The sequence below is a fragment of the Microtus oregoni genome, unplaced genomic scaffold, assembly GCF_018167655.1.
Source record: "Microtus oregoni isolate MIOR12 unplaced genomic scaffold, Mior012 000035F_ref0000213, whole genome shotgun sequence".
Classification (NCBI taxonomy): domain Eukaryota; kingdom Metazoa; phylum Chordata; class Mammalia; order Rodentia; family Cricetidae; genus Microtus; species Microtus oregoni.
In genome coordinates, this window is record NW_024543094.1 from 13,303,542 (window position 1) to 13,326,393 (window position 22,852).

General features: G+C 44.8%; 1 protein-coding gene across 3 annotated transcripts; it reads right to left on the reverse strand.

The window, feature by feature from the left end:
* Positions 1 to 4,143: 4,143 nt before the first annotated feature.
* On the reverse strand, positions 4,144 to 22,344 carry Asb13 (ankyrin repeat and SOCS box containing 13). Of its 3 annotated transcripts, none has more exons than XM_041630876.1 (6): positions 22,121 to 22,338; positions 14,295 to 14,482; positions 12,978 to 13,131; positions 11,401 to 11,535; positions 6,846 to 7,037; positions 4,144 to 5,753 (listed from the first exon to the last, which is right to left on the reverse strand). In XM_041630876.1, the coding sequence occupies exons 1-6, from the start codon at positions 22,161 to 22,163 to the stop codon at positions 5,626 to 5,628; spliced, it is 840 nt and encodes a 279-aa protein (XP_041486810.1). In that variant the 5' UTR covers positions 22,164 to 22,338; the 3' UTR covers positions 4,144 to 5,625. The 3 variants fall into 3 exon arrangements, with proteins under 3 accessions (XP_041486810.1, XP_041486811.1, XP_041486812.1); XM_041630877.1 differs by having other exon boundaries at positions 12,978 to 13,128; positions 22,121 to 22,331; XM_041630878.1 differs by lacking the exon at positions 11,401 to 11,535 and having other exon boundaries at positions 22,121 to 22,344.
* Positions 22,345 to 22,852: the final 508 nt, after the last annotated feature.

Consider the following 22,852-nt stretch of genomic DNA (forward strand, 5'->3'; position numbering starts at 1 on the left):
ACAGGGTCTCACTGGAGGAAATGCATCACCGGGGAATGGCCGGCCTTGAGAGTTGTGATCCAGTCCAGCTTCTGGTCTGTGCTCTCTGCTTTCTGATGGTCCCAGATATGGAGCCATACCACAAGCTTTACTCCAGCCTCTCTTCCATGATGGACTGGATTCCCACAAACTGAGAGCCAAAATAAACACCCTCACTTCTGTCAGGTGTTTTGCGACAGCAAGGAAAGCAAGTGGCTTTCTCATGAAGGCCCTAATCATAAAGACTCCACCCTCCAACCTCATTCCTCACGGAGGCTTCACATCCTAACACCACCCCACTGGGAGAGAAGATCCAGCCTGTGAAACTAGACCATTGCCAGCCACATGCTGCACACTCCTGTGTCTCTTCCCTGGAAAAAAGGACTCTGAAATCTAGGATAAGAACTGTTTCTAGGTTTCTTCCCACATCATCGGGGCTCCGTGGAGAATGTGAAACAAAACCTGGTAATGGGCGAATAAAAGGAAAACTAAAGGGAGAAGGATGGGAAAAAAGGGGGGCCAAGCGATGAATGAATATGTCTTCCTGTCCTGTCTCACTGCTCCATCCCTCATGGACCACGATGAGCCTCAGGACTCAGGTTAATACCCAAAGGCAGTGGGAGTTGCCTTTGCTGAGCCCTTGGCATGCAGACTCATAAACAAGGGAAATGTCCTGGCTTGGAGCTCAGGAGCAAATTCTCCCCAGCTTCAAAGGCTGTGATCCCAAGAAGTGTACACCTGGAGTCCAGCTGCAGGGAAGTAAAATCTTCTTTAAACAAATAAATGAGACCAAGAGTGAATATGAGTCTCTTCATTTATTCATCGTTTGGAAACTTTAGGCTTTTTCAGAGACACTGTTTAGACTGGACCAACCGAAAACACGATTTCATTCAAGTTGCCAGAATAATAAGACTTCCCTGGGGGTGTAACTGAAGCCTAGCTCTCAAGGTCATGTGCTACCAGGGTAGAAAAAGAAAGCAAGCAAAGACTCTAGGGACTGGGGATAACCTATAGGCCCTTCCACAAAGCATGGGGCTGTCCAAATGGCAGACACAGGCCACAGCTTGCCAATGCTTTTGTGGTACAGCCTTAGACTGTGGACAGCTCAGCTGCTTGCAATATGAGTGAGCTGGAGGGCTTTGTTCTCAGACCAATTTTTATGTCCTCTTTGGTGAACGAGGAACGTCACTGCTCAGAAGGGAAGGGTGTCTCCCAGAAGAAAGCCTGCTTTCTAATCAAGCAACCTGGGGAAGAACCAAGCATGCCAAGGTGTTCTTTTTGTCACAAATGATTTCTCAACTCTCCGAAAACTTACCTAGAAGTTGGGTGGATTATCGTAGGTAGTATTTTGGGAGCACAGGAAAAGATAAGGCTCAATTCCTTACCTGGAAGACTGTAAGTCACCCAGATAGAAATATAAATAAGGGGCTGGAGAGATGACTCAGTGGTTAAGAGCACTGGCTGCTCTTCCATAGGTCCTGAGTTCAATTCCCAGCAACCACATGGTGGCTCACAACCATCTGTAATGAGATCTGGCGCCCTCCTCTGGCATGTGGGCATACATGGAGGCAGAATGTTGTATACATAATAAATCTAAAAAAAAAATTAAAAAAAAGAAATATAAATAAATAGTTTCTTGCATTCATCAGCATCCCTTCTTCCCCCTCCAGTCCCATGCCTTAAACCTGCAGAGACCAGGAGGCACTCAGGAATGGGGTTGCCCAGCCTCCTGCACAGTACAAGCTGGCGTAACTGATGCAAATACAGAATAATCCCTTAGGCAGGGCTTGAAGCTGGGGACTTTGCTATGGCACCTCTAAAATAGAAGTCTTGCAATCATCTAAGAGGTGAGTCATGTAGGAGCAGTAGGACTGAACCCTGAATGGTGTTTTATCCAGCGTTTTCCTTTAGAGGAGATGAGAGCAAATCTGTAAGCCAAGGAGCATAGCCAGGGCCGTCAGATTTAGTTTATCTAATAATAGGTCCAAAATAAGTCAATGCCTATAGAGGAACGGAGATCACATAACTCAAACCTCTGTTTCATAGCACAGAGAATCCAGTTTATAATACTCACGCAGTTCTCTTTCTCCCCTTTGTATTTCTTTTTTTAGAAAGGTCTTTTGCATGTTGATGATGCTTCTCTATGCATTAGCTTTTTCTAAAGAGCTAGAGATTTGCCTCAGCAGTTAAAAGCAAAATGTAGTTAAAGAGAAACAGGATAATTTAAGTTAGAAAAGCTGGCTAGAAACAAGCCAAGCTAAGGCCGGGCATTCATAAGTAAGAATAAATCACTGTGTATTTATTTGGGAGCTGGATGTTGGGTCCCCAAAGAGTTAAAAAAAAAATTAAAAAGCCAACTACATACCATCATGCCCAGCTAGTTTTATATTTTTTACTATGTTGCTTATTTTATATATTGTAAATATCCTCTTCAGAATTTCCACTGCACATAGAGTTTCAAGATGTCAACAGTACCCCCTGAAATTATGACACTTCCCAAAGACAAAAGAGAATGACTTAGACAGGCGTAACATCTACAAACATCAACCATACCAGAGATCAATCATAACCGTATACCTTTGACACTTGAGGAGAACTTCAGGTTTATTTAAGCACCCTTCAGTCACCTAGCTTCAGCCCCACAAAAACCAACAAAAATAATGGGTCTCATTTTCTCACTCGTAGGGTAAAAAGATCAGTCAGTGGTTAGTCAAGATCATTTTTGGGATCCAAGTTTGAACTGTTACCCCAGCTTTATAGCTGACACAATTCAGGCCCACCTACAGAAGCAAAGAAACTTTTTATCATCACAGCCCTGCTTAATAGTGGACAAGGAGCCAAGTGAAGTGACACATGCCTTTGACCCCAGCACGTGGGAGGCAGAGGCAGGTGAATCTCTTGAGTTTGAGGCCAGCCTGGTCTATAGATTGAGTTCCAGGACAGCAAAGCTATATAGTGAGGCATGAATTCTAATTGGTTTTAATAATAAAAACTCACAGTCAGATATTGGGGTGAAAGCTAAAGGATTAGAGAAGCAGAGTGGCCAGCCACTAGAGCTCTTACCTCTACCAATGCTCAGACCAAAGGGGCGATCCTGTCCTCAGACTGCCATTCAGACTGCATCCTCAGTCTGTTCCTCAACATGCACTGAGTTCCTGTCTCTTCCTGCCTTATATTCCTCTCTCTACCCAGCCATATCACTCCTGTCTCACCTCCCTAATGCTGGAATTAAAGAAGTATGATCCGAAATTCCAGGATCACCTTTGTGTGAGCTCTGTCTCTCTTGTAGAGAAAATTTTTATATCAATTTTGTGTAGCCCAGGATGGCCTTGAACTCACAGAGATCCATCTGCTTCTGTCTCCCAAGTGCTGGGATTAAAGGTGTGTGCCACCACTGCCTGGCCTCTATGACTAACTAGTGTGGCTAGCTCTGCACTCTGATCCTCAGGCAAGCTTTATTTGTTGGATCATAAACAAAATGTCACCACAGGACCCAAAATGCTAGTCATCGGGTCTCCATAATAGGGAGTGACCCTACTCTGCTTTCACAGGATGAAGCCCATCTTGGCATATGTGTCCTTGAAAATAAGACACAAGGACACACTTCATTCAACTATTTTTATTGAGCAATAATGGTGAAGGAACCCTATTCTATACTAAAAGATAAACTGGATGGAGCTGGTATTGGGCTTTATTGCTAGAGGCAAGACTCTTACAAAGAGGAAAGAGGCAGAATCCAATGCCCTTTTAAAGTGATTGTTATTAGTATTACATGCAGAAACATGGATTTGTTTAGAACTTATACATAACTGAAAGAAGAGGGCTTTTCTTGGTATAGAATGACTAGTAAAAAATTCTCTAGTTTTGCCTGTTGTATGTGGGGGTTTATCAGTATTATTAAAATATAGAATGTTGCCAGGTGGTGGTGGTGCACGCCTTTAATCCTAGCACTTTGGAAGGCAGAGGCAGGCAGATCTCTGTGAGTTCGAGGTCAGCCTGGTCTACAGAGCAAGTCTCAGGACAGGCTCCAAAGCTACACAAAAAAGAAACTCTGTCTTGAAATACCTCCCCCCCCCAAAAAAAATATACAATGTTAATCAGGAAAATCCAGTGCAAATGCAAGACTTGTTGTTTCATCCACAATGTAGGGCTTGTTTTTATTACTACAGGAAGGGACTGTGCCCATTTTCCTTTCCTGATTTGGCTGATGAATCTCATTCTCATCTGATTCAAGTCTTGCACTAATATCTTATGTATGATAGACATTCCAGAAGCAAGAAAAATAAATTCATGGGTGCTGCGGTGCTGCCACTCAGTTTTACTAGTTTTGCAGCTTCAAGGAATTATCTTTAAAGGGTGGGTGAAGACTCCGTTTGGCAAACAGAGAAACAAATGAACAACAATCCTGAAACAGCCTTCAAACAGCAGGGCATGGTGATGCACAGCTTTAATCACAGCACTCAAGGGGCAGAGGCAGGTGGATTTCTATGAGTTCAAGGCCAGCCTGATCTATATAGCAAGTTTCAGGGCAGCCAGAGTCACATGGTGAGACCCTGTCTCAAAGAGTCTTCTAACAGCCCTTTACATTGGAAATGACTACCCAAGGGAATACACGCTTTCATATTACCTATTGTTTATATTGTTTACATGGCTCATTATAAATCTTGTTACAGAATACATATATGCATAGAGACATATATATACATATATGTGTGTATACATATTCTTAAGGTTTTCCAACATAAACTTTTAAATCTTTTAAAAAGATTTTATTACTATTTATGTATGCTTCTCTATGTGTGTGTGCATGTGTAAGCGTATATACATATATATGTGTGAATACTTGAGGAGGCCAGAAGAGGGTGTCGGATCCCCTGGAGCTGAAGTAATAGACCATTGTAAGCTGCCTGGTGTGGGTGCTGGGAACTGAACTCTGGTCCTGAGCTATCTCTCTAGATCCAACATAAACTTTTTAAAAAGAATTGAGTCCTATGAAACACTGTTAGATGTCAGGGTACAAAGGCTGAGCCTTTTCTACTCTGATCTGTAAGCCCCTGAGAGATATACCTGGGTGCAGGGAGACCTTGGAAAGTGCCAGGTGCTACCCCAGAAAGACTGTCCGAGTGGCAAAATGCCAGCAGAATGGTCATCCCAGGTCACTGGGTCAGATGCTTAGAACCTGATGCTTCTTCTGTGGCATGGCACCCAGATATTGGAAAATCAGCATCAGTGTCCTGAGTTCCCAGCATTCCCTGTGCACCTTGAACTGTCTGTCTTGAGTGTCTTAGAGGGAAGTCAGTGACAAGAGGAAAGCTGGAGAACTGAGCCCAGCCTAGAATGACAGAATTAGTTCCAGAAGACTAGCAAGGGTTACATCCACAACTGTGACGCCAGACACAGGCCACCTGGTGCTTCAGAGATCTTCTCCAGGGTTCAGAGGAAGACGTCAAAAGGACAGCCAAAAAAACCCACAGCGTAGTGTCAATCTATCTATAGCAACGACAGTGTTTCAGAGAAACAGGCAGAACTCCTTAGGGCCCAAGGCTAGTAGGCACAGCAAGGCGATAGCCAGGCAAGTCACCAGCCTATCCAGCCCCTGCTTGCAGCTCAGTTATAGGAAAGGTAGTCGATGAGCCGTGGAGGGATGTTTAACTTGGCGACTTTCTCTAGCCCTCGAACACCAGTGGCCTTCCTCAAGCTCACCCTGCAGAGCTGGGAGAGTGTAAGAGGTGTCTCTGGAAAAAAAAAAAAAAAGACAAGGAAATGTAAGAGGATAATTTCTAGAAGAAGTACATCCTGTGACTTAATGAGTGCTAAGGCAGAATGGAAGAGCCTCCCTTCCCCCTAGAATTAGGATGGATCACATGTCATCCCTGGAAAGTCGGATAGCCAGGAACCAGAGAATGAAGTCAGGTAACAAGGCTCAGGTGGCGTCCACAGGGATTCATCCTGTGGGGTTGGGTCCTTCGAGACAGGGGTCTTTTGTTTTGTTGGAGGGGATGGGATTGCTGCTTTGTTTTTGACAGTATTTGGCAAATAGATTTATCAGCAGAGAACTAATTTGTGGCTTAGAGGCTCATTAGTCATACATCCAGCCAATTGAGATATGACTGAAGGGTTTACGCAAGGAAAGGTGCTAGCAGCCTGCTCATGTTACTGTAGGCTTCTTTCCTCAGTGGGGCCACAGGCCAAGGAATACAGCAAGAGCTGGTGCTTCAGTACAAAACTGTCCCCAGAGACCGAAGTATTCCCAGTACATCCTAGCGGCCAAGGACAGGAGCTCAGGACTCAACTCAAAGCGGTCAGCATAAATTCAAGGAGAGATAGCAAACTGGGGACCCAAGGTGATTGGTGGGGGTTCCTGGCAACCGGGGTGTACTGACTGGTTTTCTGTCAACTTGTCACAAGTTAGAGTCAACAGAGAGGAAGGAGCCTCAGTTGAGGAAATGCCTTCATGAGATCCAGCTGTAAGGCATTTTCTCAATTACTAGGCAGTGAGGGAAGGCTAAGCCTATGGTAGGTGGGGCCATCACTAAGCTGGTGGCCTTGGCTTCTATAAGAAAGCAGGCTGAGCAAACCTGGGAAAGCAAACCAGTAAGCAGCTCCCCTCCATGACCTTTGCATCAGCTCCTGCCTCTAGGATCCTGCCCTGTCTGAGTTCCTGTCCTGACTTCCATTGATGATGAACAACAATATGAAAATGTAAGCCAAATAAAGCTTTTTCTCCCCAACTTGCTATTTGGACATGGTGTTTGTTCCGTCGCAGCAACAGACCCGAACTAAGACACTAGGATATGGGGATATTTGCACAGCAGAGCCTGGCTCACTTTCATAGTACTCAAAGCACTTGGCCGGGGCACTGCTGCTCCACGTGTAGTCCGAGGGCTTCTTCCCCCGGTTGTCCCGGGCGTAGATGTTGCCTCCAAACTCTATGAGCATCTCAATGAGGTCGACATTCTTTACTTTGGCCGCGTGATGAAGGGCGGTCTCGTGCAGTTTCGCAGCGTTCACATTGGCCCCTGGGGTGGGGGTGGGGGGTGGACAGAGCAGAAAATATCCATCACCAAAGGGAGGACGCAGAACCCACGAAGAAAACTGACCTACAAATCATTCTTTGGCGGAGCACCAAAGCAACCCCCGCCCAGAAAACAAAATCAAGACGCACTCTTCCGAGCCTTCTCAAAATCCAAGAGGAATAATTATTTTTCCTTATGAAAGTGAGGGCAGCAATAAGTGTACATAAAGCAAAATAAAAGGTTTCTAATGTGTCAAATGTCTGTTCTGATGTGTCCTAGAGTCTGTCCTCACGGGTCCCCAGATTTCTAGAGGATCATCCTGAGTCGCCCAAATGCTGCAGCTTTCTACAGACACACCACGTGACACAGCTGTTCTGCCACAGGAAACACATTATGTGTTTGGAGGCTCGCTGTGAGCTCAGCTCCACCCTCCTTATCTTTCTGGGGGCCTACAGAAAGCTCCAAAGAATTAGTAACTAAATACATCATTTTGAAATGCATTAAAAAAATAAAGACTTAGCCTGGCAAGATGGCTCAGCTCAAGCCTGGTGAGCTGAACCCAATCCCCAGAACCCACAAAAAGAGGGAAGGAGAGAACCAACTCCACAAAACTGTCCTCTGATAACACAAATGCACCAAGGCATGCACACCTGAGCTCACATGCTTAACAGTCATGAGAAATAAAAGTTTAAGATAAATGTTTGAAAGTTAAAAATTATGATGACAGAGTGGTCTCTGTGAAACAACCTTCTTGACCCACTGGTTCTATATAAATGGATTTTCTAAGGCCTCAGAATTTGTTTGGTAGAAGAAGTTAACTTCTTTGAAGTTTCCTGAGTCAGTAAAGAACAATAGCTAACAATTCACTGGAAAAGAATTAAAGTATTTTAGAGAAACTAAGCAAATTTCTTAGCATCGATAAATTCCCTAAATTATAGATTCAAACCACAATTGTAAATTCATAGCTAAGTTAGCAACATGCCACTGCTTAGTGCTGTTTCTCCTTGAAACACTGCTGGAAAAGCCCTGCTTTCTGCTTTAAAATCTGTTTAATCCTCTGGAATTAAGGGCTGTATTTATCACAATGGCAACGGGGTAATCCTGAGAGTACTCTTTCCACTCCCCCTCACAAAATCCAGAAAGCTCGGGCCAGGAGGGACTGACTGCTGACTCCTCAAAGGAGAAGGTTGAGTCACACATATAATTTATGGCATGAAATTTTGTAATTGCCCCACAAACCAATCCCTCTCTTCCCTCAGATGGTTTTCTTTCAATATTTCCTTATAGGAGTAAATAATTTTTAGACTGTTGTAACCATTGTGCAAAAATAAATTTTAATACTAGATACACAATTTGTAATGGCCCAAATTGTAAAGACCACAGAGTCTAGAGTCCAGGTGGCTTTCTCCTATTGATTCTTGCAATATTCTTGCCAACCAGGAAGGAACGTGATCATCTCGATTTTAACTGTGCAGAAAAAGACGTCACAAAAGCAAAATACCCTCAAGGTCAGAGAGAAAGAGGAAGCAGGAAAGATCTGGAACAGACACCCCTCCTTCCTGGCTGTTAGCTACCTTGGCTCCTGAGATAAGGCCTTGGACCCTGAGTGACTCTTTCAAACTGGCCTTTCCAAAGTAAACAATGAGATTTTTCCATAATGTGTATTATTTGATTGGGTAGAAAGGAAGGAGGCTAAAAGAAGGAAGCCGGCTGGAAACATCAGACCAAGCGTGTGCACGGCAATCTCTATGGGCTCAAGTTAGTGCTCAATGAAAGCAGAAACAGCGAGAGGTGATGAACACTGGCAGATTTTTGTTAGAAAGCTGAAGCGGGAAGGAGAGGGGGCGGGGGGGGGGGGGGGAATGTCAAAAGGGAGAGGCTTTGTGGCACAATGAGCATTTCACGTCTTGACCACGTGGAGGAGGTGGTAAAGCGCCTTCTAGGCCCTAAGAACTGTCAATTTCATGCTTGGAGAAAGGGTTCAAAGCTGGCTCCCTAGCAAAATCCTAACTTCAAAAACAACAAAGGATTAATGTGATTTGGAGTAAAACAGAGAGCAGTGAAGTGAGGGCTGCCCAGCATCCTTGCGCACAGCTGCGAACAGCCCCAGCCCTGGACAGCGGCACAAATTACTCAACACACGGTAACATGGGCTCTGCCAAGGAGACGGAAGCGCAAATAATCCTTAACTACCCACTTCTGGGCGTTCCCCTTAGAGTTAAATATCTACTGTTAGTGATCAGATGGAACGTTACTTAACCGTAATAACTGGACTCTGACCCTCACCAGTTCTCATCCTCTGCAAACAGAACCTAGTTCCTTAACTCAGCCTCTCTCCCTACAAGAGAAAAGGCACAACTGTCTCTTGGTTCACTGTGGAGTGCAGTACATCCTCTCCATACATGGCTCAGCTCCTCCACCGGAGTCAGGACCTTTGTTGCCACTGCAGAAGCACCTACTGCACTTTTTCTGGAGATGTGGAATGGAGCTCTCCTTAGGTCCACAACAGGCCTCCGCAGTATAGAAACGCATTGCTTTTATAAGACTCTATGTGTGAGTACCTAGGACTATGCTACCTCACTCTGCTTCTATGAGGGTTGGAAATACTTCACAAGGAGAAAGCAGATCAAATAGAAAAAAATGTAAAAAAAAAAAAAAAAAACAATTCTGTAGAGGGAGCCCATGAGAATTAAAGTGGTATCTGGTCTGCCTCTTCCTGGCTCCTCCCGTCTTCAGTTCCTGTTTGGACAAGGCTCGGGACCCTCTTTTCTGCTTTCATGGTACATTCTGCCCCAGACTGCATCTACCCTTAGTGCTTAACTTCCTCTGTGGAAAAAGGAGATGCCCCCTACCCCAAATTCTACTCATCCTCGAGGTATAGAAATTTCCCTTTAAAAAAGTGTTGGGAGTTGGGGTGGGGTGAGCAAACAGACCTCCCCTCAACTCCAGGGTGGGCTCTGACTGCTCCAATCCCTTTTACTCTGTCATAGTAATTGGTTCAAGTCACCCAATCCGAAGCTGACAAAGCTGGACTCCAGGGATCAGGTTTGGACACAAGACCTCGTTTAAGCCAATGAAGCATTGGGGGAGGTAAGCTAGTGACACCAGGAAAGGAGAAACTCCACTCTTCTGAAAAAGCTACAAGAGAGCCTTAGGATATAAAGTGCTGAAGGGCTGAGAGATGCTGTTCTCACGACTGCCTAGAACTCCAGCTCCAGGGATACCTCTCTCTCTCTCTCTCTCTCTCTCTCTCTCTCTCTCTCTCTCTCTCTATACATACACACATGCATACACACATGCACACACACACACACACACACAGCTTGTATCAGCTGCATCCATTTATCCACTATCACAGTAGTCAGCTAACACTAAGAAAAGCAGATTTCGAAATTCAAAGGCATAGTGACACTCTGGAACCATGAGCTTAGAATGACTATACTTCTGCTACACTTCTCAAGTTTTGTCACATGAATCAAGAAATGACTTCATTGTTAACGCAGTAGTAATTGGTTTCTTCATTCCAGCGGCCATCCAGGGACTGATGGGGTCTGTATTCATGGAGTCAACGAGCCAAAGACTTAAGGATTCTGAAAGGCAAAAAAGATTTCACCTATCCCAAACATGTGCAGACCTTCTGTTCACTTCGGGAGTCTCTCTGCAGAGAGCCTTTTTAAAACACCCGCCACGAGCCAGATTATACCTGTTCTGTTCTCCTGTTTGCTGCCAACACCATTTCCCAGTACAACTCTGACTCAGATTCAGATAGCAAAACCTCATCAGGCAGACATGATGGACTGCTGCCTTTATTTGCTAAAAATAACATCCATGGATCTGAGATGGCTCATCAAGTTGGGCTACTTGCTGTACAAACAGGAGGACCTGAGTTCAGATCTCCAGGACCCACATACGGCTCTGTGGACCGTAACCATGTTCTGTGAGGGGTAGAGAGAGGAGGATCACTGAGGTTTGCTGGTTGCCAGCCTAGCTCACAGTTCAGTGAGAGAGCCTGCCTGAAGGGAATAAGGCAGAACAGAGAGAGGTAAAGCAGGACACCTAACACGCCCCTCTGGTACATGTACAATACACACACACGTACACATGCACACACACAAGCACAAATAAATGTTGACTGTATACCAGACATTATAGAAACATTATTGAGAATATTCCCAACACCTGGGAAAAAAGGTGCTATTTTTCTAGTCCTAAAGATACAGAAGCTAAGGCACAAGTTCTCTCTGAGTGGTGGGAGAACCAATTTCAAACTGTTTTCTGTCTGCTTCCACTACCCAGACCTCTGCTAGCGCAGCGCAGGTAACTCATCCACTCGGGTAAATACTAGCTTGGATAAACAGCAGCATACCTGCATTGAGCAACACTTTGACACAGTCCAAATGCTCTCGTGCACAGGCAACATGTAGAGGGGTCCCGAAATGGCAATCGTGAGCTTCCAGATTGGCCCCAACATCAATAAGAAGCCGCACACATTCAGAACTCCCTTAAAACAAAAGGGGAGGGATGGAGATGTTCATGAACACGTATACTGGAAATGGTAACCATAACAAGCAGCAGCTGAAAAGGTGGCACTGCCATGAACAGAGGGTAAACAGCCTATATCTCAACATACAAAGCAGCTGGTACCTCGGCAAGGCCCTAGAAGAATACAAAGACATCTCCCCTGTCCCCCTCAGGAGTTCTTAGTGCGCTTGGTAGTAAAAGGAAAGGGTCAGGGCCACCTCCCTTCTGTGCTGAGGACAGAAGATGTGGGAAACCACTTGGACACAGGGATCAGAAACCATCCCGATCCTCATCTCCAAGTTTCCCGGCACCGTGTCTGGAGAGCATCCAAGTTACAGAAAGTGCACATAGCTGCTGTCATCCGGCCAGTCTCTGGGAAGAAGGAACCTTTCTCTGACTTTCTCACTCTGCAAGTTGCCCTCTGGCACCTTCCTGTCTTCAGGGCAGGTTTGGATTGTGTTCCCCCCCTTCCCTCCTCTCCAGGAAGATTCTGCTACAGACTCCATCTTCTCTTTTTTCTTTTCTTTCTTTCTTTCTTTCTTTCTTTCGCGTTGTTGTTCTTTGTGTTTTTGGTTTTTGTTGTTGTTCTTTTGAGGCAGGGTTTCTCTGTGTAATAGTTTTGACTGTCCTGGAACTCACTCTGTAGACGAGGCTGGGCTTGAACTCACAGATCCGCCTGCCTCTACCACCACGGCCAATCATCCATCTCCTCATATCACTTAATTACCACCTCATTGTTGATAGCTACCTAGTAACCATCCCCATCCCTAAAACTTAACCCCACACCCACTGCTGGCCAACCTCATTAACATTACAACTACCACATAGTCCCCTTTCCCAAAGGTCCCTGCTCCTAGATAAATTCTTTTCAGGCAGTTCCATTGCTCCTAGCTGACTCTGAGTCACTTTTTACCTCATTTTTGTATCTTTCCCTCAGACCAAATCCTACTTGTAGCCACATCTTAGCAACTACATCTCCTGACGATCAAATAGCCATTATGGATAGACATCATTGAAGCTTCAACTAGGTTGTTCCCAGTGTATCAGAGACTAAAACACCAAGGCCTTTCCCAACACATGCATGTTACTGAAGGGTCCACATCCCAACAACCTGACATCATTATAATATCACTAGCATTGAGGGTTTTGACACATACCTCTCCTTTGATGGGTTTTGTTTTCTTAGAATATCATAAGAAGAAATACCCTAAAATGGAAAGTCTAATCCACCATAATTTAGAAGAAGAATATGCATCCTACCTCACAAATATTCATAAAAACTTTTTTATGATCCACAACTCAGAATTCTCTGGGCTGCACACACCATGGGATGGCACATTCCAATCTTTCTGTGGAGTCTTTGTTTTAGAAAAACCTTCTGCTTCTCTAAGGGCTCCAATGGGCCCTGACACATAGACTCACCACTCATGCAGGCCTCATGTAGCGGGGATGCTGTGTACAGAGGAGGGTTGACCTTCGCCCCATAGGATAGCAAGAGCTTCACACACTCGATGCTGCCTGAGGCACAAGCGTCACAAAGAGGGGTGCTGCCATCAATGTTGCGCGCATCCACCTCCAACAACAGAAGAAACAAACGTCAAAGGGTGAGGGAAATGAATGGAATGACGCTTGTAATCTTTCTGCAGAACCATCTTTGGAAAGACCTTGTCTTAAAATTACCAGTTTGCTGCTGTGCACCAAGTCAGGCAAGGGAGTTCAAAGAGAAAAGACGTGTGGTTTGGAGGTAGGAATGCACGCGAGTCTCATAAGTATAGACGTCTGTCCCTCATCCTCCCTTCCCTCCCAGGGCAGGCTGAAATTCGGCCTCACCAACACTACCACCCTAGGCAAATAATAAACATAGGGCAGAAAGGGAGAGCTTGAGGTTGCAAGCTGTGCAAGCTGGGGAAATGGAAATCAAGATGACTTTTAAATCTGCTTTGACTTTTTTAAAAAAAAAAGTGCTCCATACTGCTTAGCATGCCTCATCTTGTATGAAAAATCACCATCCAGGAAGAGGGCAACTCCCTAGACAGAGAAAACAAACTCAGAATTGACCGAAGTTTGGCTTCTATACACTGAAAACCGCAGAACTTGTTCCATTCCAAGCTTTGGGGAAGAGTAAATGGTGCATTGCCTTCGCTTTGCTCTCACCTGGTGAGCTCCGAGAACAGAGCGCGGTATTCGTTATAAGCACCAGCGTAGGGGCTGGCGCAGATCCTGACAGCTCTGCTAAGCAGGCCGGTAGTCTGCAGAAACCACTGGCCGCTAAAACTAACCGTAGGCAACCAGATCAGAAGTTTGTTCTATTACTTTCATTCCCCCACCCCAGCCCACCCCAGTTGTTTTGCCAGCACCTCACTTGTATGACCTGGAACCAAGAACCTACGCTAAACCTACGCTGCAACTGTTCAGCCCAAGACCAACTGCACCCTGAGAATCTGCGTCTGGTCCATAGCTGCCCTGCTCTGCCCTGACCATCTCCAAGCAGAGTTACGCTAAACCACTTCGCTAAAACTGCCCCAATCCAAAAACACTTCCCTGCTCTGGTCCACAGCAACCACCTCTTCTCCCCCTATGGCTTCCAGTTCCCTAAGCAGTTTCACTGTAATACCCCGACTAGTCACGTGTTTGCATGACCTTAGAGTCATACTTCTCACTAGTATGCTCCCGAGCCCATCCCATCCACTCCTACAGCCGCAGCAGCTAGGTAGCCATCAGCCCCACAAGGTCACCCACCTGGGCACCAGCTGCCAGCAGCAGCTGCACGCACTGGGCCTGGCCGTGCAGACTGGCAGCATGAAGGGGCGTGATGGAGTCCACGGTGACCTGATTAACACATGCTCCACTCTCAATCAGCTGCTGAAGTTGAAGGCTCTCGCCCCGCTGAGCTGCCTCATGCACAGGGGTGCGCTCCACCCAGAAACCTGCAGAGGAAACAGAGTCCTTACTAAAACCCTCCTACTGCCATCAGGACAAATGAATACATGTGAGACTCCAGGACCCAGTGGCAGCCAATATACCGTGTGTGGCTATGCAATTGATCCCGATGGTCCGATTAAAATCCATAAGCAGGGCTGGAGAGATGACTCAGTGGTTAAAAGCACATACTGCACCTGGTAGTGATGGCCCATGCCTTTAATCCCAGCACTCAGGAGACAGAGAGGCAAGCGTACCTTTGTGAGTTCAAGGCCAGCCTGATCTACAAGCCAGGGCTACACAGAAAACTCCTGACTAAAAAAACAAAAAACAAAAAAAACACATACTGCTCTTCCAGAGGACCCAGGTTCAATTCCCAGCACCCATATGGCAGCTCACAGCTGTCTGTAACTCTAGTTCCAGGGGATCCAACACACTCACAAAGACATACACACACACACATTCAGGCAAAACACCAATGCACATGAAATAAAATAATAAATTAAAAAAAAGAAAGAAGCCCAACTAGGTAGGGGGTAGAGTTCAAAGTCCTCGCCAGGGCATATAAGGATGTCTGTGCTATGTATCTGGTTCACACTATGATCCCCTCTCCCACCCCTGGCCCTTACAGACACAGCTATAGCTCACTGCTGTGCTTAGGAGTTGCACACATTTACTTCTGTATACTGTGCCTTACCAAGAAGGAAGTAGCCCATAAGTAGTAATAAACAGTTTGAGGGGATAGTGTTTTATAGTGTAGCTAACAATTTAAAGTCAGTGTGGGAGAGGAAAACCCCAAAGTAAGAGAAGTTCCATGCAACTTTAAAAGGAAAAGAACAACAAAATAAGCCTTATGTTTGTGTTGGGGTGACAGAAATCAGAAATCAGAAGCAGCAAGTGTGGTAAGCAAAAGTGGAGGTGGACGGAACAGAGGAAAAGCAGGAGGAGGAGGAAAGGGAAGAGAGATTTCAGTCCATCGAAGGGCACAATCAACAGAGTTAAAGACAATGCATAGAATGGAAGAAAATATTTGCAAATTACACATCTGATAAGAGATTAATATCAAGAATATATAAATGACTTCTACAGTTCAACAACTTAAAAACCAAATAATTCAAGTTTAAAATGGGCAAAGGGTTTTAACAGATATTTATCCAAAGAAGACATACAAATGGCCAATAAACAATGAAAAAATTGTCAACATCACTAATAATAAAGAAATGCATGCTCAAATTACAATGAGATGCTATTTCTTACTCATTTGTTGTATAGCAGTTTTTTGTTTTTTTGTTTTTTTCTGAGACAAAACATTCAATCCCGGAGGGAAGCTCATTAAGATTCTGGATGTTCTAAGGAGAGGTGAAATAGTCCATTCTACAAGAAAACATCTTAAAACCCAGGAAGCAGACGACTCAGTAGCATCAGGAAGTTCCCGAAACTGAGGAGATTCACAAAATCTCTCGCTCTCCAGACATACATAAATAGTAAGGACTGATAAGAGACCCTCTCAAACACGTGAAGCCTAGAAGACGCTGAGACCAACTGAGCTGCCTGGAAAGGACACTCTCAATGAGGCGCTGCTTTCAAGTGAACTCCAGGTTTGCAGCTTTCATGCACTATCATCCATGATGCATGCAGTGGTGCAGCTGTCTTTGAGTTATTCCTGATCTTGTACATAACCCCTCACCCATACTCCTGTAAGTAAGCCCAACAAACTCACCCGTACTCTCATAAGTAAACACAACAAAGATAGAAACAATTCAAGTGTTGACCAAGAGATGAGTGCACAAGTAAGATGTGGTATACACAACACTCATTAGCTCTACATAGGAAGAAAATATGAACACGTGTATAGGCCTTGAAAATGCTATGCTAAGTTCAAAAGTGACTCACGAAAGGACATGTGCTATATGATTCCACTCACATGGGGTACCTAAAGTAAACACGACTGCAGGGACAGAAAGCAGCCTAATGAGACTGGGGACAGTAAAGAGTTATTGTCTAAAAGGTGTATGAAGTCAATTTTTCAGGATAAAAAAAGTTCTATGGGTGAAGGATGGTGATTGTTGTGCTTAATGTGCAACGAACTTAACACCACTTCTGAACTCTGCATCTTTTGTTATATGTTCTTTACCGCAATTCAAATGTTTAGGAGGGGGCGGGAGAGATGGATCAGCTGTTAAGAGCACTGGCTATTCTTTCAGGGGACCAGAACTCAATCCTTAGCACCTACATGATGGTTCATAACCATTTATAACTCCAGTCCTGGAGGATCCAACACCCTCTTCTGGCTTCTGATGGCACTGAATATATGTGTTACATCAACACAAATGAGGACCAAACACCCACAGTCATAAAATAAAAATAAAAATTTTCTGCATTGCTGGTGGGAATGCAAGCCGGTACAACTCCTTTGGATGTCAGTGTGGCGATTTCTCAGAAAATTAGGAAACAACCTTCCTCAAGACCCAGTGATACCACTTTTGCTCAATCATGCCACAAGGACATGTGCTCAACTGTGTTCACGCAGCTTTGTTTGTCATAGCCAGAACCTGGAAACAACCTAAAAGCCCCTCGACTGAAGAATGGATTTAAAAAAAAAAAAAATGTGGTCCATTTACACAATGGAGTACTACACAACAGAAAAAAATAATGACAGCTTGAAATTTTGCAGGAAAATGGATGAAGCTAGAAAACATCATTTTGAGGGAGGTAACCCAGTCCATGAAAGACAATTATGACATGTACTCACTCATAGGTAGTTTTTAAACATAAAACAATGAAAGCCTACAAACCACAATCCCAGAGAACTTAGACAACAATGCGGACACTAAGAGAGACTTACATAGATCTAATCTACATGGGAAGTAGAAAGTAGAAAAAGACAAGATCTCCTGAGTAAATTGGGAGCATGGGGACCTTGGGGGAGGACTGAAGGGGGGAAGAGGCAGGGAGGGGAGCAGAGAAAAATGGGAGCTCAATAAATATCAATTAAAAAATAAAATAAAAATTTAAAGATTAGCTATATTAGTTACTTTTCTCATTACTATTGGAAAACACCTAACAAATGCAACTTAAGGCAAGAAAAGTTTATTTTGGCTCAGGGTAAGAGATAAAACCCATCACAGCGGGCAGGACATAGGTGCAGGAGCTTGGGGCAGCTCACACATTGTGTGCATAGTCAGGAAGAGAGAGACAAAAGCTAGTGCTCAGCTCACGGTCTCCTTTTCTCTGTTTTATTCCATCTAGAACCCCGGTCCATGGATTAGAGACAGCTACATCCCTCTGGGTCTTAGCTGTACCTCTCTTGAAAGGCTCTCACAGAAATACCCAGAGGTGTATCTCCCAGGTTATTCCAAGCCCAATTAAGCGGCCAAGAAATATTAGCCGTTACAGAAACAAAAAGCCAGAGCATGGAATCTGAGCATGGAAAGAGCTGCCACCTGCTCACTGACATCAGCAAAAGATAGCTTTAGAGCCGGGAGGGGCATCAGTCATCCAGGGTGCATCCAGACACTCCTGACCACAGGATGGCTCTACTGGGGTTACAAATTAGGGAGGAATAAGGCATTCTCTTCATAAAAACTGGTAGTGAGCACCAGGGAAGACAACAAAAAAGTAAGGGGAAGGACAGCTTGTGTGTGAGAACTTAATTATATTCCTAAGAAGAAGTGCAGAAAATACAGTTAAGGCACTGGCTGATCAGGCTTCACCACCGGCTGGTCCAACTCAATGCCAAGACCCCAGTTCTGATGGAGGGCCCCATTCCTGAATCTCAAGAATTCTCTCCTGGGGGTAGTGTTACACTGGAAATCTGAGACCCTGCACTGTTTTAGCATCTCCCTCTGGGGCTGGAGCCCAATCCTGCCATGTAACTGGTCTCCCATTACCAGCTTGCTCCCATATCCCTTCCTCCTCATCTAGCCAAATAGTAAGTTGGTCATGTGGGACCTGATCACAGTCTTCCAGTGGCTATTATCTTTTGGAAGTCAAGGTGCCTGTCTCTTTATGTGTAAAAATCTTTACTTTAACATCTGATCTGCAGGGCTGTGGAGATAACTCAGCGGTTAAAAGCACTGGCTGCTCTTCCAGAGGATCCTGGTTCAATTCCCAGGACCCACATGGCAGAGCACAACTGTCTTTAACTCCCATTCCAGCTGATCTGGCACCCTCACACAGACCTACGTGCACATAAAATAAAATAAATAATATTTTTTTTAAAAAACTTAGAGCTGCTTTTGTGTTTAAAGTATTTCTCAACCAAGTCTTTTTAAATGTTTTAATTATGAATCTCCAAATATTTTTGACAAAAGAATATATAAATGACACGCAATGTGACTTTAAAATGCACTCAGTGTTGAAGAAGAAGAAGAAGAAGAAGAAGAAGAAGAAGAAGAAGAAGAAGAAGAAGAATCCCAATCTATACATTTTTTAGAAACACACAGTGAGGTTCAAGAAAAAAAGTTTGCCTCGGTGGAAGGACTAAGGAGGTGCAGCTCTAAAAGACTGAGGAAAAGAAATGGAAAGAGAGAAAGTGAAAGTGAAAACATTGCCTAGGAGGAGAAAGAACCAGGAAGTTGCTGCACCATGAGCAACAGGAGTCCCCTTCCACAGCCCTGCTAAACACACTTGCCTAGAATGATTGATCTTTTCCTTCTCCTCCACATCACTCCCCCAGTAATTTGCTGCCTGCCTTCCCTGTTGTTAGCCATCCTACGATGCTTACACATGAGGATGCTCTCCCTTCCTTCCCAAGCCTCAGTCACAAAACACAGCAAGCTGGGGCTTCATTTCACACAGCACTGCACTCTTGTTCTGTCTTTTCTTGTCTTTTTTTGGAAGTAGTCTGAGCTGGCCTTGAACTCATCACCATCCTCCTGATATTACAAATGCATACCTCCATGCCTGGCTTATCTTTTTCATTTCTGTTGAAGAACTTTAGGAAAGGTTTTTTTTTTTCATTTGAAGTGGCAGCCTTAGTTTTCTTGTGAAGGACCTAGCTTTTCACGGGGCCCACATTACGGAGAAAAGATAAGGATGTGTGTGCTGTTTTGCTCATCAAAAGTGGATTTATTGGGGCTGGAGAGATGGCTCAGAGGTTAAGAGCATTGCCTGCTCTTCCAAAGGTTCTGAGTTCAATTCCCAGCAACCACATGGTGGCTCACAACCATCTGTAATGGGGTCTGGTGCCGTCTTCTGACCTGCAGGCATACATACAGACAGAATATTGTATACATAATAAATAAATATATTTTTAAAAAAGTGGATTTATTAGTTACTATTTTCTTTGAGATCTTTTTAAGCCTCAGATATGCTTGTCTTGCTTGTTTGGCAACAACTTCTCTTTGAATTCCTATTTCAGGGTAAGTTTTCCATTCTGACCCTTCAAAGTATGACTCTAAGCTTTGGAAAGCATCCTGAATTCTTGCTAAGAGTAGGTGGTCACATTAAAAAAGAATAATGAAGCTGGGGGTTCCCAATGACACATGGACAATCTTTTCTGGCCCTTCTCTCCAAAGGCCTCATTAAACTGAAAGGGAAACATAGCTACATAAGCAAACAAAAATGATCTAAAAAGTGGTATGCACAAATATTTTGTTTACAATACAACAGGAATATAGAAGTACAGGTCAGAATGTCACACAGGTAAAATTCCTATGGCGGGCTCCACTTTTGCTGGAACAGTGATGCTGTTTTGGATCTAACACATTCAGTTTATTCAGTTAGGCCAGAAATACAAATACCCCCAAGACAGATTTTTGGAGAAGCATAGTATTTTTTAAATGACAATGCCAAAAAAAAAAAAAAAATACAGCGTAGTGGCACAAGCCAGGTACTCGGGAAGCAGAGGCAGGTGGCCAGTTCAAGACCAGCCTGGGCTACAAAGTGAGTTCTACGACTGCCAGGGCCACACAGAAAAACTGTCTCAAAAAAAATAAAGAAAGAAAAAAATTAAAATTAAAAACAAAAAATCCAAGAACCTCAACATGTGTGCATCCACTAATTGAGAATGTGATTTTCTTTTCTACCAGCTGTGCAGAAAATATACTTGGGAGTGATGTTTTTAAAATATTTATTTAGAGACAAGGTCTTGCCATATAGCCTAGGTTGGCCAGGAACTCTACTTTCCAAGGGCTAGGGTTTCAGGTGACTTCCACCAGGCCTGGCCTGGATGCTGTGCTATCCTCTACCTGAGCAAAATAAAACGTGTGCTTTACAGGCTTCCGTAGTTAGCCACCCATTGCATATTCGCTTGTCAAATATTGACCATGCTACAAGGGTCAAAGTCTTGGACCAGCCTCGGGTGCCAAGAAAAACAGATACTCATTAAACGGTCTTATCCTTCTGAAGGTGTTTGTTTTGCAAAAATCAATTAAAATAATTTTCTGCCTTGTTATATCTGCAATTTCCTACTTGGCCAAATTAACTTAGGGTTTTTTACTTTCTTTACATTACTGTTTTTATTTATGTAAAAATGCTGGGGCGGGGTGGGGGCGGGGTGGGGGCGGGCTTTTGGTTTGTTTAACTTTGCTTTTGTTTGTTTTCTTTCCAAGCTTTCAGAATATATTTTCGTTTATTTATCATGCTATTACTTTGTAAGCAATAAAAAAAAAAAAAGATTTGCTTCTCCAAAGACTGCCCCTTCGCCTTCAAATCCATTTCATTCTAAGGCTGCCCTAAAGGTACAGAGAACACTTTTTTAGCGCCAGAAATGCCACAGGTTTGGGCCTAGTCCTCATTCTGGTGCTTACTCCCTAGTAGGGCCTGGCCATGGCAAGCTCAAGAGAGGTCTGGGTTTCAGTTTACCCTAAGGCAATGCCTGGTTCCAAGAAAGACCACCCAGGTACCAACCAGGAATGGGTTCAACCATTGTAGGTAGGATCACCTGCCAGCACACACCCATCGCTTTTCACCAGGACACTCCTAGACAAATGCCAATCAGGGGTCCTGAACCTTAGAAATCCCTCAGCCCAACCTCTGGTTTTATAAAAACCCCACCCCAACTGAGCCTGGGGCTCTCTTATCATGCCAATGCGTTGGACACAGGGAGAATCCGAGTTTGAACTTGAATAAGAATAAAGGTTCTTTGCTTTTACGTACAGGACTAGGTCTCCTAGTTCGTTTTTGGGGGGGGGGGGTGGGGGGGGGGCTCCGTGATCTGGGCATAACAGCCGCAGCTGAAGTATGGGTAGGATGCTGTGAACCACCACGCGATACACTGCACCAAGCGCCCGGAAAGTGGTGCTGAAACCGCAGTGGGCTCCTGCTGAGGCTGCCAACCAATGTGTCCAGTGCACACACGCTTCCCAGGATCTGTCACTGAACTAGGCAACGACCCCGCTTGATCCCCAAAGTGTGCGGTTCTCGGGTGGACTGGCGGTTCTGAATCCCACACCTGGTGAAACTCAGGGACGACCAGCCCCGCAGTTCACCGGTCTGGAACAAGGTGATAAAATTAAACGCCGATCCGAGATGCTCAGAATCATCCGGACCCTGCTCGAATCCCTACATCCCACTCCACCAACCGGGCACGCTGCCCATCTCCGGGATAAAGGCCACCCATAAGCTTACTCTATCCCCAAGAGCTGATACTTGGCTCCAGCCCCTGTGTGGTGCCCTTGGCCTCTGCGGCGCGAAGCACGTACCCACGTCTCCAAAAAAGCTGCAGTCCCCGGCGCACAGCTCCATGGGGCTCGCCGGCTCTGGGGCCCTATCTACTGGCCTTGTGACTCCGGGCACTGGGACTTGAGCCCAGACTTAAGCCCGGACCCAAGCCGGGAAGTGAGCCGACTCCTAGCCGGGAGAACAGGCCGCTGGGCGGGGCCTGACTGCTTCCATGGCCACCTCTGGGAGTTGTAGTTTCTGTTGATTCGCAGCTTGCAGCTTGCCACCCACACCCGTGTCACCACCAAAAGGTGTGCGCGCTTGCGCATGCAAACTGAAGTGTGCAAAATGTGCTTTCGTGTGACACGTTGCACGTGTGAATACGTGTCCATAAACAAGTCCTGCATTTAGACAAGAACCCTGGATACCTGTGTCCGCATGTAAAAGATGCGTCCGCGTGCAAAATGTTTGGTCCCTAAAACGCGAGTCCATGTGCAAAATGTGCCTAGCTGCCGAAACTGGCCTCCTGTAGTTTACACTGTTCCAGCTGAGCAAAGTATCCAGGCCCTTCATGCCTTAAAGAGGAGACTTCCAGTGAAACTGGTGATCAAAAGGCCTGATTCTTCCACTTTTTAAAATAAATCATAACTTTCAGATAGTTGAAATTCATTGACGAAAATTACGTTTTTTAGTGGACAGTTTTAATTTGGCGTCTTGATAACCGTTTTAGCAGAAGGAAGCTGGAGTGCCATGAGCAGCCTGGCAGAAATGAG

Bases quoted from the DNA above. Each gene is read 5' to 3' on its own strand.
- Asb13 (XM_041630876.1), bottom strand. From the start codon at position 22,163: ATGGAGCTGTGCGCCGGGGACTGCAGCTTTTTTGGAGACGTGG. The intron at 11,536-12,977 runs GTGAGTCTATGT...TTTTGTTTTAAG, and splicing joins ACATGAGGCCTGCATGAGTG to GGAGTTCTGAATGTGTGCGG. The intron at 7,038-11,400 runs GTATGCTGCTGT...CCCCCACCCCAG, and splicing joins CAAAGTGTTGCTCAATGCAG to GGGCCAATGTGAACGCTGCG.